Genomic DNA, 17756 nt, shown 5'->3' with positions numbered 1-17756 from the left:
CAGCTCCCTCACGAGGGGAGCGGAGGGGCAGGCGCTGAGCTCTGCTCTCTGGGGACAGTGACAGGACCCGAGGGAACTGCATGGAGGAGGGACAGGGGAGGGTCAGGCTGGGGGTTAGGGAAAGGGTCTGCACCCAGAGGGTGCTCGGGCACTGGGACAGGCTCCCCAGGACAGCAGTCACAGCACCGAGCCTGGTGGAGTTCAAAAAGCATTTGGACAGTGCTCTCAGACATAGGGTCTGATTTTTGGTGGTCCTGTGTGGAGCCAGGACCCAGCTGATGGCCTTTGTGGGTTCCCTCTGATCCAGTATATTCTATGATTCTATCAAAATAACTCCAAAACAACTCAAAATTTCAGCAAATGGTCCAGAATTACTCTATAATTACCAAACCACCAAAACATTTAACTTCACATCTATCTCCACATCTTGGAAAATGAATGAAAGGTAACATAATAAATATTAGTCATATTGCTAAAGGCACTAGTAAAAGACTTGATGAAATTGTAAAATAAAATAGCATACAAAGTTCTGTAGATAACATACAAAAGTATGCAGTAGTTACCTAAGTTAAGAACAAAAAGATTGTTGAATCATGTCCCTCCTATCACAGGCAGATCTTAACTGTATGTACATTTCAAGTGTTTTGACAGTCATGAGGTCATAAAAACACATATTACTCAAAAACATTTGCACGTTTAATTAGATACTTTAAAAGGGAGAGGCCAAGTGCCATAAATGTAGTATAAAGTTCATAAACACACATAACATGTTCCACAAGAATTTCCCTTTGCCTGAAATGTATTCCGAATTCTTTAATTGCATTTTATTAAAAAAATTAAAAAAAAAAGCCAACAGATAATTTAAAACTAGCCAGCACTACCACGTGACTGGTTGCATTTCACTACTTGGTCACAGTCTTGTTATAGGTGTACTAAAGCTGTTGCATTAGAACATAGAGGGAAGCCAGAAGTAAAACTGGTTGCTAGAAAAGTCTAAGAATATTTTTGTTGCTGTTTTTAAAACACGAGACTGGTAAAGGATCAGCGTCATTTCAGTGTTTCAGCTACACCTCAAACTCACTGCATTCAGTATGGGAATTTTATTGCAGAGTGACTTCCCAGTACCTAAAGGGGGCCTACAGGAAAGCTGGGGAGGGACTCTCTGGCAGGGGGTGTAGTGATAGGGCAAGGGGGAATGGCTTTAAACTAAAAGAGGGTATGTTTAGATTAGATACTAGGAATAAATCCTTTAGTTTGAGGGCGGTGAGGCACTGGCACGGGTTACCCAGAGGAGCTGGGGATGCCCCACCCCTGGAGGTGTTCAAGGCCAGGCCCCGCCCCGCCCCAGCCCCTCGTACGGCGCATGCGCGCTGCCCGCCAGCCAATAAGAGCCGTGCCCCTCCCCTCCCGCAGCCAGTCAGGCGGGCGGGCGGCGTGTGGCGGAAGTGGGGTCTCGTCGGAAGCGCGGCACCATGGCCGCCGGCCCCGCCGTGCTGCTGGCGCGGGCCGTGGAGGCGCTCGGTGAGGGGGTGTGGGGTTGGGGGAGGTTTGGGGGGGCGGGATAGGGTTGGGGGACACCTTCCTGGCTCCTCGGGGCCAGACGGAGCCTGTCCGGGGCGGCCGAGACCGCCGCCGGCAGCGGGAGCCCAATGCTGGGAGCCCAGCAGCCCTGCCGGGTAAATAAACCCGTGATGACCCGTGACTTCTGCAGGGAGAGGGAAGATTTGTTATAATAATGCCTGAAGGGTTTGCTTCTGATCCCAGCTGCTTGTTTCTTGCAGATGCTGGCGGTGCGGCAGATAAGATTAGCTTAATACCTCAGGACTTCTTTGCGGAACTAGTAAGTAGAGCGATGAGGGGGATACAGAGGATTTCTGGCATGCCTAGATTCCTGGAAACATTTTAGTTTAAACTCTTCTACTTCTTTTTGTGTGTGATGCAGAGCTAAGGTTATGTATATGTAGCATAGATTTGCGCGATTCGTGAAGCAAACCTCTCCTGCTAAGAGAGGTTGAGATTGCTTAAAATTTGTTTTTATCACAGAAGACGTTTAAAGATATGTTTTTCTCTCTCATCTTAATCAAATGTAAATCTAGCCAGTCTAGGAGACATTCAGCTTCTGCCTATCAAAAGCTCTGTACTTGAGCTATTGAACTAAATGATGCATTAAAGAACAGTAAATGAGGTAGTATCTAAAAGCTTTGTCTGAGCTTATATGCTCTTCTTGGTTTGATATAACTTAAGTATCAGTTGCTTGCATGACTATTCTTCCCTTTCCATCCTCATCCTATTGTCCATTTTTGCATTAACCAGTTTTCACTGTTGTTGTAATCTCCAAGTATTTAAACTTGCTGTGTCCTGTATATTAAAATGCATATTTAAAACGTTTTCAAAATTTTCTTCTCAGTGTGAGCAAATAATTCAGCATCTCAACCATAAGATCCCAGGTGTAAATACAGTTGAACTGTGTCGGGTAAGTTTGGATATTAACACTTAGAAGCCAATATAATTGCTGTGTATATTGTACAAGGATACCTTTCACAAATCAATTTATGTATGTGTTTGTGTAGAGTCTTTTGTTCACATGTAAGTTGTTATTACATGTAATGATTTGATCATCTTGTTTTAGAGGCTGCAGACATCTGGGATTGAGATCAGTGTGGGTGAGCTGGCAAAAATAACTAGTGCTGTTTCCTTTCTGTTTAGGTAAGCACAAAATAACACAAACATGGGTATGAAATGAACTGATCTGGGAAAAGGGCTTAGTTTGTGTTCTTAAGATTAAAAAAAAAGTGCAGTAACTACATAGACTCAGTTTTAGTAATGAAAAAATTGAGATGAAATTCTTCATCTTAGAAGCTGTCTGCAAGCTTTGGAATTAGTGGCAAAATAAGAGAAAGTTAGTCACAGTTTTAAAGCTGTCAGCTAGGCCTCTTTTTCTGTTTTATTGATGCCTCTGGGATTAGACAGAGGGGTTCTGCATGAACAAACCTGGGGTGGTTTTTTACTTGCTTTTTTGACCTATTTCCATGGGGAGAATTGAGTGGCACTTGGTCTTCCTCTGGATTTGCTGCCTTTTCAGTTGGGGGTTTATGCATTGTTTGACTCCTGTAATTGCAAATTACAACACTGCTTAGAGGTCCTTACATGCCCCTTGGTGGTACTTAAATTCCCTCTCCTAAATGTAATTAAGCTGCCTCATTTCTAAAGTAATAATACTGTTTAATAGTCTTAACTGCACTATGCACACATCTGTGACTCAATTGTGCTCTTTTCTTCACGTTCAACAGCACTCAGAGGCTGTGGTTATTTTTGTGTTTATCTTGCATGTTGTGTAATTCCAGCAAAGCTTGGTTTCTGCATATTAAGACACATTAAAGTGGATACAGAAGTCATCTTACCAGAGAAGTAAAATATTCTGCATTTAAAATAAACACAGTATCTCAATTTATTTTAAAGTGCATTTAAACATAATGCTGAAAAAAAATGCTTATTTGGGGTGAAGTGAGAAACTTTATTAAAATCTTGGAGGATGAAACTGATGTGGTGTTCTCTGGATATCCCTACAGCACAGCAGCAAGAAACAACCTCTCTACAGAGGACCTCGTCACTACCTTGGGCAGTGCAGGCAGCACACTGCCTAAACATGCAGTGCAAGTTATTCGTCATGTATGGAATGAGCAGAGCAAATCTGTCAGTGTGTCAGAAGACGTAGGAAACATGGCCACAGTGGGGCAGGTAACAAAACACAATTGAACTAACAATTTTCAGAAATGCCAGTGCTTCGTTGTGTGCATTGTAGTGTAAAGGATATGATGGAATCTTGGCTGCCCAAAGGTTTCCTGGGTATGTGTTGCTGAAAGTCCAGTCAGACAGAATATATACAACAAAGGTCATCTAAAGCCTAAACAACTTTCCAATGTTACTGCTTGGATAGTAAATATGCATTTTATAGCTTTTTGAAAATTGTTTCATAGTACTACTTGGGAAGGTGAGTAGCAGTATGACAGACATTTGTACTGTTTTAATTTGAATTGTTCTTTAGAGTCAGTAGCACCAGGACATCAGTGTGTCTCCCTTTAAATGTAAACTCTATTTTAAAGAAATTTTGCCAATTTCCAACATCTCTTAAATTTATTGAGAAAATAAGTGCATCTGCATTTTGAAGTTTTTTGTTCCTAACACCAGCAGTTAAGGGTACAGAATTAAAGATGAAAAAAATATTGTCTGAAGCTGGATCACAAGCTTCTAAAGGCTCTTTTCACTTCTTTATTCCAGTTCTGCCTAGCAAACAGGGGTAAAAATACTTGATTTGTATTTATCATGTGTTTTATCTAAAATGTAGTTACAAATACCTTTTTTCCCCATTATTGCTACTTTTTTGTGTACTGTCTTTCATATTCATTTGATCTAGAAGTTTTTAAAAAGAACATAAAACCATGGATGATAAACAAGCCAGCTGAACTCTGATTTAAGCTCCTATTTCTAGAACTTGTTGAATATTAACAATACTTGAATAAGCAAAACAGATTAAGTGAAGTAAGTTACTGGGTATTTTTCAGTCCCCTTCTGGTATGAATAGAAATGGCAGAAGACTGTTTTCAGAATATTTAATGTGTGTTTACCATATAGATATGGGCTCTAAATGTCCTGTATTATCTGTAAAAACATCTGTCCCGCAGAATAGCAATGATAGGCTAGATCTCTTCCTTTAATAGTGTTTCCAACAATTTTCTTCTCCACAGTTTGTAGATATTAAATGGAAGCTTGGAGTTGCAATGAGCTCTGACACCTGCAGGTCTCTGAAGTATCCTTATGTTACAGTGACACTAAAAGTGGCAGACGCTTCAGGACAAATAACGGACAAAACTTTTGAAATGACAATCCCACAGTTCAAGGTCTGTAATCCTGTGTCGTTTGATTCAGTCTCTTCAGAACAACAGTGGTGTTGTTGTGAAGAAGCAAATGTGTACTTTGTATACATGTAAATAAGCATCATGCTAGTATAATTGAAAAATGAAACATTAATTGTTTAAGACTGGAAATAAATACTTAGTTTTACATTTAGTTCCACAACACTTATCATAAAATGTTAATTTAGCAGCAATTACTGTCATAACTTACCATAGCTGAAAAGACAAATCTAAAAGACTTTAAATGTTATATCCCTCTGCCATATTAGGAACTGGGAATATTCTTTATCTATGAAACAGCTCACTAGCCTCAAAATCTAAAACTTGAGTTATGCCTGGCCTTGGCTAATGATAAAGAATGGAGGTCAAGCTCCCTCATCACAGTTGGCTCTTAAATGTTGTGCCTTCACCTATGAACTTGAGTAACTTGGTTTAATTTTAATTAATGTCATTTCTGCTGTCATTCCTTGTTTAGAGGGCCAATGCATCATGTAGAATATTTTTCAGGCTTACAGGTGAAAAAAATGCTGGGATTTGGGTGGGAAGGAATAAGAGGAGGATATGCTGAACCCTTGAGTGTTCTGAAATCTTGTATTCCATCTGGCTGAAACCTATTTATAATTTTGCTTTTAACTAACATAAGGGATGCTGTATGTGAGAAGTATGGGTTATTTCAGCTGGGATTACAAGTGTTTGCATGGGATACCTTGTTTTCTTTTCTTTTGTGGTGTGACAGCTACTTAGCATATTTTCTTTCCCCATGGCCTCCTTTCCTATTAATAAGCAAAGCCATGCAAATAGTCACCAACTGTGTAGATTTAATAGTGAATGTACCTGAATTCCAACCAACCCCCAAAAAGAAATGCAGAAATTTCCAGTTCAACATGCAAATTCTAACAGGAGGAAAGAGGCAAACAATGGATTAAGTGATTTTTGTCTATTGTCCTAGTTTGAACAACAGGTCAAGCTTTTCTTTGTGCAACTGAAATTTATCTTAACTCTTCCTTTTCAGAACTTTGTCAGACAGTTCAAGGAAATGGCAGCTGTTCTTGAAACAGTTTGAACAGAACTCTTATTTGCACTAAAGTTACTTGATACAAATCTGTCAGAAAGCTTTCTGTTCTGCAAAAGGAACAAGTGCCATTGGTCAGCAAGGTATGCATCCTTGTCCTTTCGGCAGGTATCAGCAGCATCATACGTTTCTGTCAGCATCATCCTTGCATTGCTCTGAAGATGTCTTTGCTTTTGAATACTTGAAGTCAACTCTACAACATTTGTAAAACTGGTCAGTTTTCTTAATCCTAAAAATTGGGATGTGTACAGAGAAGTGTCTATAGACTTCCTACTATCCAAGAATAAGAAAGTACATTTAAGGAAGAAGACATCTAGCTTTGGAGTGCAAAAAGACATGCAAATCTTAATTTGACTAAGGAGATACTGAAAGGAGTGTGAATACCATGATAACAGTTTTGTCTGTAAATTTAAGATGTGCTTGGAAAAAATGAGATCATTAACCTATAGAGTATATAAAATTACAACATAACAAGTGTACATATTCCTTAAAAGTAGCAATGTTATGTAGTTAGTTGCAGGTATTTGCAGACCAGGCTTCCAGTCTTCTTTTAATGGGATCATGTATTTGTCTTAACAGCTTGGTTATTTTTAAATACTTCTCACCACCCAGACTTCTGAACACTGAGTTAATGCATTAAAACTTCTCTGGAGATCTAAATGGTAGTATCTGAAATCAAGTCTGTAGGCTAGGTTTAAATATAAAAAAAGTTAACTAAATTCAAAGCATTTTAATATATTTCTGCCTTTGTATTTAATCCAACTCTAATCTGTGGCACTCTAATGTTTTGATTAGCAGTTTGCCTTCTAATTAAACTGGAATATTGATGTAGTTGTCTCACTCTGTGCTCTGAACTAAAAAAGATTGAGAGGAAACTTGAAAGCTCAGGCTGGTGTGTTAGCCAAGAAGATCAGAAAAATTAGTGTACTAAAAGTCAGCAAGATTTCTGTGCTTGCTGTATTGTGCAGCAGGAGTCTTCTGGACTGTGTTGCTCTCTTGCTCTTAGGGTGTCCTAACCAGTCAAATTTTGACTTGGATTCTGAAGGAGAATGGGGACACTTTCAAAGGGAGGGGAGGGGGTAAAATCCGGTGTGCTAGCATGCTCACTCTTCCATTTCAGTTTTTGAGTTTTACTAAAAAACAAAAGTACAAATGGGGTGGAGTAAGAACACTACTGTTGCATTTCAGGACCTGCTGGTGATGTAGTAGAATGGAAAGTCTGAAGAGAGAAAATTAGTAATAAGCAGCCTGAAACTTATGTTTTAACTTAGGATGGTAGAGACCAAGAACCAGTTCTGTTGGGGCAGATCCTCAAGTGATTTCATGCCACCTTAAGTGAAAATGCATACCTTTTTGATCCATATAAAAACTTGTATTAACTTTTTTTTAGAAGCTGGCTGGAAGTCATTAATGCAAGTTTTGTCTGCCTTTGTCTCATGAGAAATAGACTGCAATGCATTGTACTCAAAGCATACTGCACTCCTTCAAATATAGAAGGGGTATCTCTAACAGCATTATGCGTAGTACATAAAAACAATTCTTGGTATTTCTTAGAACCCAATTAAGTGAAACACTGTCATCTTTAATATAAGAATAAAAAGTCTTGGCCATTGGTGTGGACAATACTTCCTCTGTGCTGCTGTAGTCAGAGGTGTTTCCTTCAAGGCTGGAGAGAGCAGAATGCTGTTTTCTGGGCCACTCTCAATGGATTGTCACAAAAGGTCTCAAGAAAACATTTCACATTTGCCTTTTCCCTTGTCTGTCTGCAGGGGCTTGGGGCTGACTGTGGTGCAAAAAACCCTCTTTGTGGAAAAGTGAGCAGCTGATGTTTTTACTACTTTTTTGATGTGCAGAAGTTGGGGTGTAAAACACAACTGGAAAACACTGTCATGCTTTGGTCTAGTGAATTGTTTTTGATCATTGTAAGAATTAAAAAATACTTTTTTTGGTAAAGCTGGAGAGTTACAAATACTTCATTTTTTTCTGATGCAGTTAAGTTCTTCATATAGCTGGAAATGCTTGTGCCTTCCTTGTGCCTTCATTGGAACTGGATGGAAAAAAGATTCAGTTAATCATGTCTTAAGTTCTAAGAACAGCAAATTAGTAAACACTAGATAGTAACGAGGAAATGTTTTGTTACCATATTTGTTTGGTCCATTGCCAGGAGGAAAAAGCAGCCTCAGAAGTGTAACTGTTACATTTTGTCAAGTCAAATATTCTAGAAATACTAAGGAATTTTTTTTTGAAGTATCACTGAACTCTAGCAGGTCGTAATGCTGGCTGGAAGTTGCCTAGGTATGTGTGCAGCACAACCCTCTGAGAATTCTCAGAGGTGTTTATGGACATCTAGGAGATGTGATTAGAAGCTGGCTGCGTACACAAGCTGTGAGGGTTGTCCTAATCACTATCACGAGGAAGTCATATACTGTATAATGGAAGAACTACATACTTTCTGGAAAAAAGTTTCAGGATAGCAGTATTAACATGTTTAAACAAGCTGTTGAGTTGTTTGATATGTGCAGGATCCGGATCTTTTCCAAGAGAATTGGGAGTTCCTTGTGTGTTCTTAATTGTACTTGTTGATTGATACAAAGTTGTATGATGTGATATTTTTGTAAGTTTACAATCAGTCAATAAACATACAGATAACAAAAGATGAAGATGGTCTGTGTTTTGTTTTAAGCCTACTGCATGAAAGTCTCTTGTAAATACTGTAATGGGAAAAATTCAGAATTAGACTATGCGTAAACTTCTTTCCTCACTAGATCAGGATGAGGTTCAGACAAATGCAGTTGTTCTCTGAGATTGGGTAGCGAAGAACTGAGGGATAACTGCAGGCTGCTAGGAATATTTATATTGATTATAGCTAGAGAGAAGGCTATATCGAGTCTGGAAAAGAGGACATGAAATCAATGAGTTTTGTAAGAAAACTACTTACATGCAATTTCTTAAGCTTATTTCGGACACACATATACCATTTCTCTTCAACATTTTCCTACAACAGTTCAAGAGAAAGGAAGAGGGGGAAAAAAGGTATTACACAGTAAACAAGGCCAAGAGAACGAATAATGAAGGAATCTCCTGGCACCATCTGTAAGTCTTCATTACATGGCTTTTTTTTAATTAGTTTCAAATGCGCCAGTTCCCTTGCAGAATGGGGTTCTGTGTGAAAGTGGAAAAAAGGCTTGCAGAATACATGACTCCTGTGCACTAATGGGGTATATACACTTAGCTGCATGTTTTGGCCTTGTCATGGCCAAAGGGGAAAAAAAAAAATTGTGTCCCTGTTACTTTGTTCTTGCTTCCACAGAGTTGTGCTGCCTTCTTAGTGTGTAACTTTTTGTTCACTGTGAACCTGTCCCCTTCCCTGTTTAAAAAACTTTCCTATTTCCAAATTTTTACACTCACATTGAACACCTGAAGTTACGTTAGCTTTGAGCCACTAAAAATGAAAGTAGGGAATGCAGTTTGGTGGAGAGGAAGAACTGTACTGCTTCCTGCTTGCTCTCCTCCATATTGTATTTGTTTTATTCCTCTCATAGCCTGAGTATGAGGGCAGTTTCCAGTCCTTTGCAGAGGCATGCAGGGTTATTCTGCTTAGCCTTCGTAGGTACCAGAATAACATAAAAAGGCACCTGAGTCATTTAATCTACCTGCAGAGAAAAACACCCTGCTTTTTAAGAAGTCTTGCAGCAGGTTGAGGATCATTCAACAGCCTCTATCCAATGCCCTGTGGTTGATTTGCCCTGTGTTTTTCTTTTCATAGTGGCACTCACTTCACAAATACCATATGACTCTAGGTGGGGCTGCTAGCTCAATGGCCATGCACTTAGTTTAGGAAGCTGGGTATGTGCATGTCAGCACATGATACAGTAAATGCCTAGAGCTGGGTTTAGCGTGCGTGGTGTGCTGCCACAGTGCTCCCTTCCTGATGCCTGTAGGAGGCTCGGTCACCTCATAAACCACCGAATTTGCTTGTCACCATGCACTTCGGGCTGCATGTTTGCATCTGGTTCTACCACATAGCACTGTCAATGCACTTTTTTCCAGTTTTTCTCTTGGCACTAGAGTTGCCCATAGGAAGCAATTTACTGGAGGGATGAAGCTTGGCACTTGGTGTGCCTAGTTCTGGCTGCTCTCAAAGACTTTGTTTTCAAGTCTTTCCTTGGGGAAGGTGGAGTAGTCACCTGCCCTTTGAACTGAGTTAGTGTACTCCATCCCAGCCAGACCCAGTGCACTGGGATATGCTTCTTAATTATTTGTGACTTTGTTATTGAGAATGTAATGAAGGTGAAGTTGTTGATTTTCTCAGATAGCTCATTTTAGTGGTTCTAGGTTTTCTCTTCCCTGAGATACTTTTTTCTCCTATGACTTACTATATTCTGCCTGGCTTAGAAGTGAGAGTTGTTTCTGCTGGCTAGGTGTAAGGTGCCATAGCTTCCAAATACTTAATGTTTACATTACGAAGTATCCTTATATGTATAAATTGGAATATTCAATTTCAATTTTATACTTTACTGTTTCAAATATAAGTGTATAAACTTTAACACTCATGGTTAAAAAAAAAAAAAGGAAAAATTATATTACTTGTAATGTCTCTGCAATCGTTTTTAAGAGGAATGTGGCATAGCATTGATCACCAGGTGGCACTGCTACATGCAGTCTTGCTTCACAGTAATCCTCTGAGAGCATATCTGATAATGGGATAGCAAGTCCCGGTTTTCTGCTGGGTGTAGCCTGTAGCTGCACTGTATATGTTTATTTTGTAACTTCTATACTACTTTTTACATTGTAGAGAAATAGCGTAACTTTTTTTGTTAATTATTAAAAAGATGAATGTAAAGATTTCCAGTGACACAAACAAAATTCAGCTTCTTAAGTATAACATTATATACCATACACTGTATATTTGCAGTAGCTTAAAACAGTAATTTTTAAATATATTGTCACTTCTACATGACTTGCTCTTTAAATAGTATCATGTTATCTTTCTACTAGGGTCTATTACAGGTTTATGTGTTTTTCCCTACATACGTATATCTTAGATTTTTCTAGTTCAATATCTTGTTCATAGAATAAGCTTTGGCATTTCCGTGTCCTGGATTTTCATGCATTTTAACCACTGTTAACGTTCTTTGATATTTGGTTGTGCAGCCTGCGCTTGTGTCTTTATGCCATATTGATTACACTCACTCTACTCCTCAGCCAGTCTTAGTGACCCCGTTGCTTAATTCCCCTTTGTCTTTCAGATTCAGAGCTAATTCAATGTTCTGATATTTTTGGTACTGCTGAAGGTGTGAGAACTGTTTCTGTTTACTGTTAAATGGGCCAGAATTTCATTACTTCTGTGTCTTAGGCAGGTTACAGGATTTTTTCCTATTAAAAAAAAATCATTTAAGAACTAGGCCAAATCAAAGCAAGACAGGCTTTCTACCCCATGATGCTTCTGAACTGGGAAGTACTGAACGCTGCAGCCACACGTGGAGCTTGAGGAGGGGTGATGAAGTTTACATTTAAAATGAGGGGTGGAAATGTGTCACATGAATCAGTGGTGTGCAGCACAGCCCTGCTTCTCACAGTTGGGAATGTTGAAAGAATAGAGATGCTCAGCAGTCGACAGAGTCAAGACGACAGATACCAATTTACCTTTGTGAGAGTCAAGGAAGATGAAAAAAAATTAAGGGGCTCCCATCTGTTGTTCGTTTTTCTTTTTTTTTTCCTTTTGTCAGCTATACTGGCACTGCTTTTGGTATTGTCAGGACTACACATGCCCTGTGGTTCATGGTACATTCTCTCACCAGACAAACAGCTGAACTGTGAAGTTGCAGTAAGGAAGTACAGTGCACAAATAGCAGTACAGTGTTGAAGTCTTAAGCGTATTTGCATTTTCCTCTTGAACAAATAAAATTTGTGACCTTTGAAACTGAAGTACCCTTGCCTTCCAAAGCATCTCTATTCTTTATTGTTTCTGTACTCTCTGCTACAGATCTGTCGGCCTTCCTAGCCTGTAGTGTGTCCTTCACTGTAATATATTTGTGGAATACTGTCAAGGAGTTTCTTTTAGCTTTGACACAAAAAGGACAAGAAATCCTGTCTTTCCATCTTTGGAGAGCTGAAGGTAACCAGGATCCCTTCCAAATTGCAAAAAGAAGCAGAGTTAGTGGGCACACTGTGGGAAAGAAGTCAGCTCCACCAGCAGCTGCTGTAGTTCCTCATTTTTTCCTCTATGTATATTACTGCAGTGGTCAGGGAATAGTAGACAAGTAAATATATCCTTTATGTAAAAGCAGAAATAAGTGGGAATATAGAAGTCCTTGTTTCAGAAGTTGTTCTGTCTTCTGCAATGACTAGCTTTGCGACTGGCCTGAGCTGCTAACAGCCACCGAATTAGCTCAACAACAGGGATTTTAGAAAGCTGATCTGATACTGTTTTCTTGAGGGGAATGTGAACCTTTAAAAAAAAAAAAAAAAAAGTGTGTGGTGGAAGTGCTAGTGGTTCCACTTGGAAAGCTGCTGTGTTACATGTAAGTACACAGGACATGAGATTAGTGGGAAGTCAGAGGAATAACTAGAATGTACTTGGTCTGATTTACATACAGAAACTCTGCAAAGTGCAGAGAAACCTCACTCTAATAAGCATGTTATACTTGAAACATTGCAAAAACTCCTTTTTAAACAAAAAGTCATGTTCCTCCACACCAGATTCCAAGTCTGCTCTGTCAGCAAGATAACTGTCTTGGAATAACTATTAAATGGAAAAAAAGACCAAAATAAGAATTGGTTTATCAATGAAACACTGCTTTGGAGAGGGCAAATACAGTAATTGAAGACATTCTCTCTTTCAATCAGTGCAATGTTAAATGGTGTATTGATACGCTGAACACAGACATAAATGTGGTAGGTCGCTTAAAGTTCTAGAGATGTTTATGAAACCTTCAGCTAGGGATTATTCTCTTATGAACTTTGCTAATTCCAGTTCCCCTAAATCTATTTTGGAGTGGTTCCTATTGGCAGAACAAATTATAATCTGTCATTACGATCAAAAAAGATTAGTATTATTTGAGCAAGAAAAAAAAAATTAAAAAAACAGCCTCTCACATCCTTTTTATTGTGAACAAATTATAATGTGCCTCCTGCTGTTGGCTTGTCTCTACACGACTGTCTTACTCAGCCTTTGGCAATCCATTTTAAACTATAACAATATCTTTATATCCTACAAAATACATAATTTTAATTATTTCTAGTTAAATTTTACACACTGAATAGAGGAGGCACCAGGGTTTCCTCTAGTAGCTCAAGCCTAAAGCCTTGGTATTATGCCCAGACTTCTGAACTTTCTAACACTAGAATTTTATTTCCAAAGTAATTTCATTAGTGTCTTCAAATAAGACTGGGTGATTTAAATGAACAAAATGTTTTTTAAAATCTAAATGTCATTATCTTAGATCTTAGCGGCAGTCAAATTAAATTTGATTAGTTAAAAGTAATGCAAATACAGTCATGGACCCTGAAATGCCAGAGAGCTAAGTGCCAGCATTCTTAGAGAAGCAATAGGATAAGAACCAATAGGACATATTACTGAAGTGTTCTAGTCCAAGGTGGCTGAAGTTATGCATAAATTACAGGATTGTAAAATAAAGTCTACAGCTCCTCTAATAACTTAATATTTTTCTGCAATTAAAATGGTTGCTGAAAGCTTAAGGGGATAGATAATGATGGCAGTTAACAGTCTGATCATGTGAGATGCTGAGGTCCTTCCACTCCCAAAGAAATTACTGAAAACTGTGGTTGCTTACCACTTTTCCAGGTTTAAATCCTTTAAAGCTAAAGACGAAGTGATGATCCAGATAGGATAAATGAAATGGCTGCTTTGGTGGGGTCACATACAGGAACAGTTCACATTATCAAGGTACTGTCTTAATGAACAAAACATACTTGCTTTAATGAACAGAGGGAAAATACGCTTATCTAAAATGTCTAAAATTCAAGTTTCCAAAGTAGGGTAGGATAAAAATATTTTTGTTTTACTGATTTCACGGATATTCTCCCATTTTGTAATACCTTACTCCTTTTAAAAAAAAAAAATAAATAAAAAATCAAATCTTTATTTGTAGTACTCTACTGGCAAGCATATCAATTCCAAAATGTTCAGAGGCACTTAAATTTAGTTAACTGTATCCATGTTTGGTAATATACATTATTTTGTGAGACTGTGCATCTAATTTCTATTTAATCAACAGAATTCAGTGGCAGGTAATCTACAACTCAAAAACTCCAATTGGCTACTTGGTCAGACTGATCAAATAAACAGTTGGTAAATACTGAGCATAGTACTTAATTTACTTTGGATCTGCCAACAAAATTTTTACCTTGAATTATACAGTTCATTAAGTTTGGTTAATAATTAAAAAAAAAAAAAAAAGGGAAAAAATTTATGGCATCTCATCAGGGGCTTTATATGTCACATCTCTGCATGGATGCTGCATTTATGCTTTTTTCCATTTGGGATGACGCGGAGAGAAGCTGCTCTTTAATCAAGAATAAACACATATTTAAAGCTCTGCAGATAAAGACTATGGAGAGTTGCATTCTTCAGAGTCCCATAGTTTCTGATTCTCATTGACAGAGCTATAGAGATTATGTAGTTTAGACTAATTTCTAACAATGTTGTTCAAAGAGCTGGAGGATGATGCTTTTCAACATCATGCTTTTCAAATTTTTGTTATAATTTACAACAACAACACTAGGGCAGAAATTAGATGAGCATAAAAAGTGAAAAGCCTTGGGCACGGACAAAGGAACACTATGTTCAATGTAAGATTAATTAGGAAGCTTAATTTCAAAGTACATGAAGTCTTACATCTGAAATGAGAAAAAGGAAATAACTTCAAGAAGCAGCTCTGTAAATAAAGAAATACTATTAAGAAGATGATGGGGATAAAAAGAGGTGGCCAGATTAAAGGATAAGAAAAAAATGATGAAGTAAATGGATAAAGATAATGGACAGCTAAAGGGATTACTATGAAGAATTGATTCAGGGAGACGTATAAAAACCTGAAGCAAGAAGAAAGTATGAAAAGTGTTTGGAATAACATCTGAGAAGTTTATTTTGAAGGCAGTTAAAATATTAGTCATAGGGTTTATATAGATCAATTTAGTCTTAAAGGAATTTGTATGAAAGGTTTGATAATAAAAAATAAATTAGGCAGATCAAAATAACCATTTCTCATCATACCATCCAAGTGAAGGAAAATACCAGGAGCTTTCCATAACTGCCATAATAGTGATAATTTAACAATTTCAGATTCATTTCCCGCATTTTGTTCCTCACAGTTCTACTTCACAAAATAGAAGTCATATAAAATAATGCAGTCTTTTATAAAATATAAAATCCAAAGTAAAAACATGTAAAATCGTTGCAACTGTATGTGTGTATAAGGGGGGAATTTCTCTGCTGCTATAGTGCAAATCCAGTGTGCAGTTCACTTCCCTGGGGGTTTAAATTTGTCTTTGAGCTCAAGTGACTAAGTTGCAGCTTCACGCTCCAGATGACTCACGTAAGCTAGCGTTCCCCAAAGGAGCGAGTAGTCTTCCTGCCCTCTTCACCTCCGGGCATCTATTTTTGCTTCCTTGGCGCCAACAGCGGTACCTCTGTGAGCGCTGTCACTCAGGCTTGAGGCAGCTCACAGATCTGAGCTGGCAGAACATGAGCAGCTTGTCATGGCATTAACCGAGTGGGTTAATGGGTCTTATTCAGGTGCCCTATTAGAGGGTCTTGGTGGCTGCCAAACCCATCCCACAAGGCTGGAGTTGTGGAACTGGTCTGCAGCTGGTTGATAGTCGGCTGAATACGAGCCAGCAGTGTGCTCAGGTGGCCAAGAAGGCCAATGGCATCCTGGCTTGTATAAGAAGCAGTGTGGTCAGCAGGGCTAGGGAAGTGATTGTCCCCCTGTACTCAGCTCTGGAGAGGCCGCACCTTGAGTACTGTGTTCAGTTTTGGGCCCCTCGCTATAAAAGAAGTACATGGAGGTGCTCGAGTGAGTCCAGAGAAGGGCGACGAAACTGGTGAGGGGCCTGGAGAACAAGTCCTACGAGGAGCGGCTGAAGGAGCTGGGCTTGTTCAGCCTGGAGAAGAGGAGGCTTGGTGGCGACCTTATCGCTCTCTACAGATACCTTAAAGGAGGCTGTAGTGAGGTGGGGGTTGGCCTGTTCTCTCACGTGCCTGGTGACAGGATGAGGGGGAATGGGCTAAAGTTGTGCCGGGGGAGGTTTAGGTTGGATCTTAGGAAGAACTTCTTTACCGAAAGGGTTGTTAGGCATTGGAACGGGCTGCCCAGGGAAGTGGTGGAGTCACCATCCCTGGAGGTCTTTAAAAGACGTTTAGATGTAGAGCTTAGGGATATGGTTTAGTGGAGGACTGGTTAGTGTTAGGTCAGACGTTGTACTTGATGATCTTGGAGGTCTCTTCCAACCTAGATGATTCTGTGATTCTGTTTCATGGAAGCAGAAAATCTTGTTACGTTCTCAGCTAATGGGTTAATGAGAACTGTGCAGATGTGGACATGGACAGATGGACATGTGCAGATGGACAGCAAACTTTTAGGACTGATACGTTTGTGATTAAAAAAAAATAAAAATAAAAATTGCATTCTGACTACCCCAGTTATAAAATCTACTGCAGAACAAAAAATGTGCTTCAGTTGCTAATGTTTGTGAAAATAGTCAACTTGGGAAAGCAATCCCATCCTTGCTTTCATTTGTACCATTCTAGCAAATATTAAAGCTGATGTCCAGTCTACAGAGGTCTTTTTGCTGCCCTGTTCTAAGAAAAGCTCACATTAGTACAGTGATGGGAAGGGCAATGTCTGAGGTCTTTCCAAGTCCCGGTGTTAAAACTGAAAACTGCAGCAGATTATCCATAAGCCAAAATGCATTCGGCCAGAGAAACTAGCAAAAAAATAGAAGAGCGAAGCTCTTTGTGCAGGAGATGAGCAGTTGCTTGTCAAACTATTGAATAAAACACCGCTAGCACAACAGTTTTGGCATCAGTTCTGTTTGTTGTGAATGATGTGGCCGGCTGTTACACAAACTCTCTGCCCAAATTATGTAGTGTGGGGTCTCCAAGAGCATGGTGTAGCTCTTCAGCCCAAGCTACTGACTTTTCTAGAGAGCAGTAGGGCTAAAAGGTTTGCCGTAACGCTGCGTTACGGGGAGTTATCGCTGCTGTTCCTACCAACGTGAACACAAGGGCAGTCACTGCATTTGGTAATTACAAGATGGATACGGATGCTGTATGATTAGAAAAGCCTCTTTCTCGGAGACCAGTTACTCCCATTTACAGTAGGTGGCAGATTTTACACTGTCAGATGTTATCGCGATAGCGAGGGAAAAAAACAACCTAGAAGCTCAGAGCAGGAAAAAGAAACCTAGAAAAAGGTATTTAGAAAACAGTTTTAATATCAAGTGTGACTTGAAGGTGGCTCGGTAGCAAGGCTGGGCCGGCGGGCACCAGACGAAGTCCCGCGGGAGGGAAAAGCCCCTGGCCTGGGGGAGCCGCCGGAGAGGAAACGGGAGTAAAATAAAATGAAAACAAGAATAGAATGGGATTAAAAAAAAAGAACTAAGATGAAATTGAAGTAGGAAAAACCCCGGCAGCCTCGGCACCTCCTTCACACCCCCCCCCTCCCCCGGGTGACCTTCCTCCCCTTGCGGACCTCCTCATCCTCGTCCCCTCCCGCTCGGGGCGTAGCTCCCTCGCTCCTCCCCGGGGC

The 17756-nt window shown here is 39.5% G+C and overlaps 1 protein-coding gene across 1 annotated transcript; it reads left to right on the top strand.

Moving 5' to 3' along the window:
• The first annotated feature begins 1386 nt into the window (after window positions 1-1386).
• Window positions 1387-6221, top strand: COMMD6 (COMM domain containing 6). The gene is made up of 7 exons (XM_068676240.1): window positions 1387-1521; window positions 1782-1840; window positions 2408-2473; window positions 2630-2706; window positions 3570-3738; window positions 4746-4898; window positions 5926-6221. Exons 1-7 carry the CDS (start codon window positions 1473-1475, stop codon window positions 5974-5976), a joined length of 624 nt encoding a protein of 207 aa, XP_068532341.1. The 5' UTR covers window positions 1387-1472; the 3' UTR covers window positions 5977-6221.
• The last annotated feature ends 11535 nt before the right edge of the window (window positions 6222-17756 follow it).

The sequence above is a fragment of the Anas acuta genome, chromosome 1 (genome assembly GCF_963932015.1).
Source record: "Anas acuta chromosome 1, bAnaAcu1.1, whole genome shotgun sequence".
Classification (NCBI taxonomy): domain Eukaryota; kingdom Metazoa; phylum Chordata; class Aves; order Anseriformes; family Anatidae; genus Anas; species Anas acuta.
This window is presented reverse-complemented; position numbering and strand designations above follow the sequence as displayed.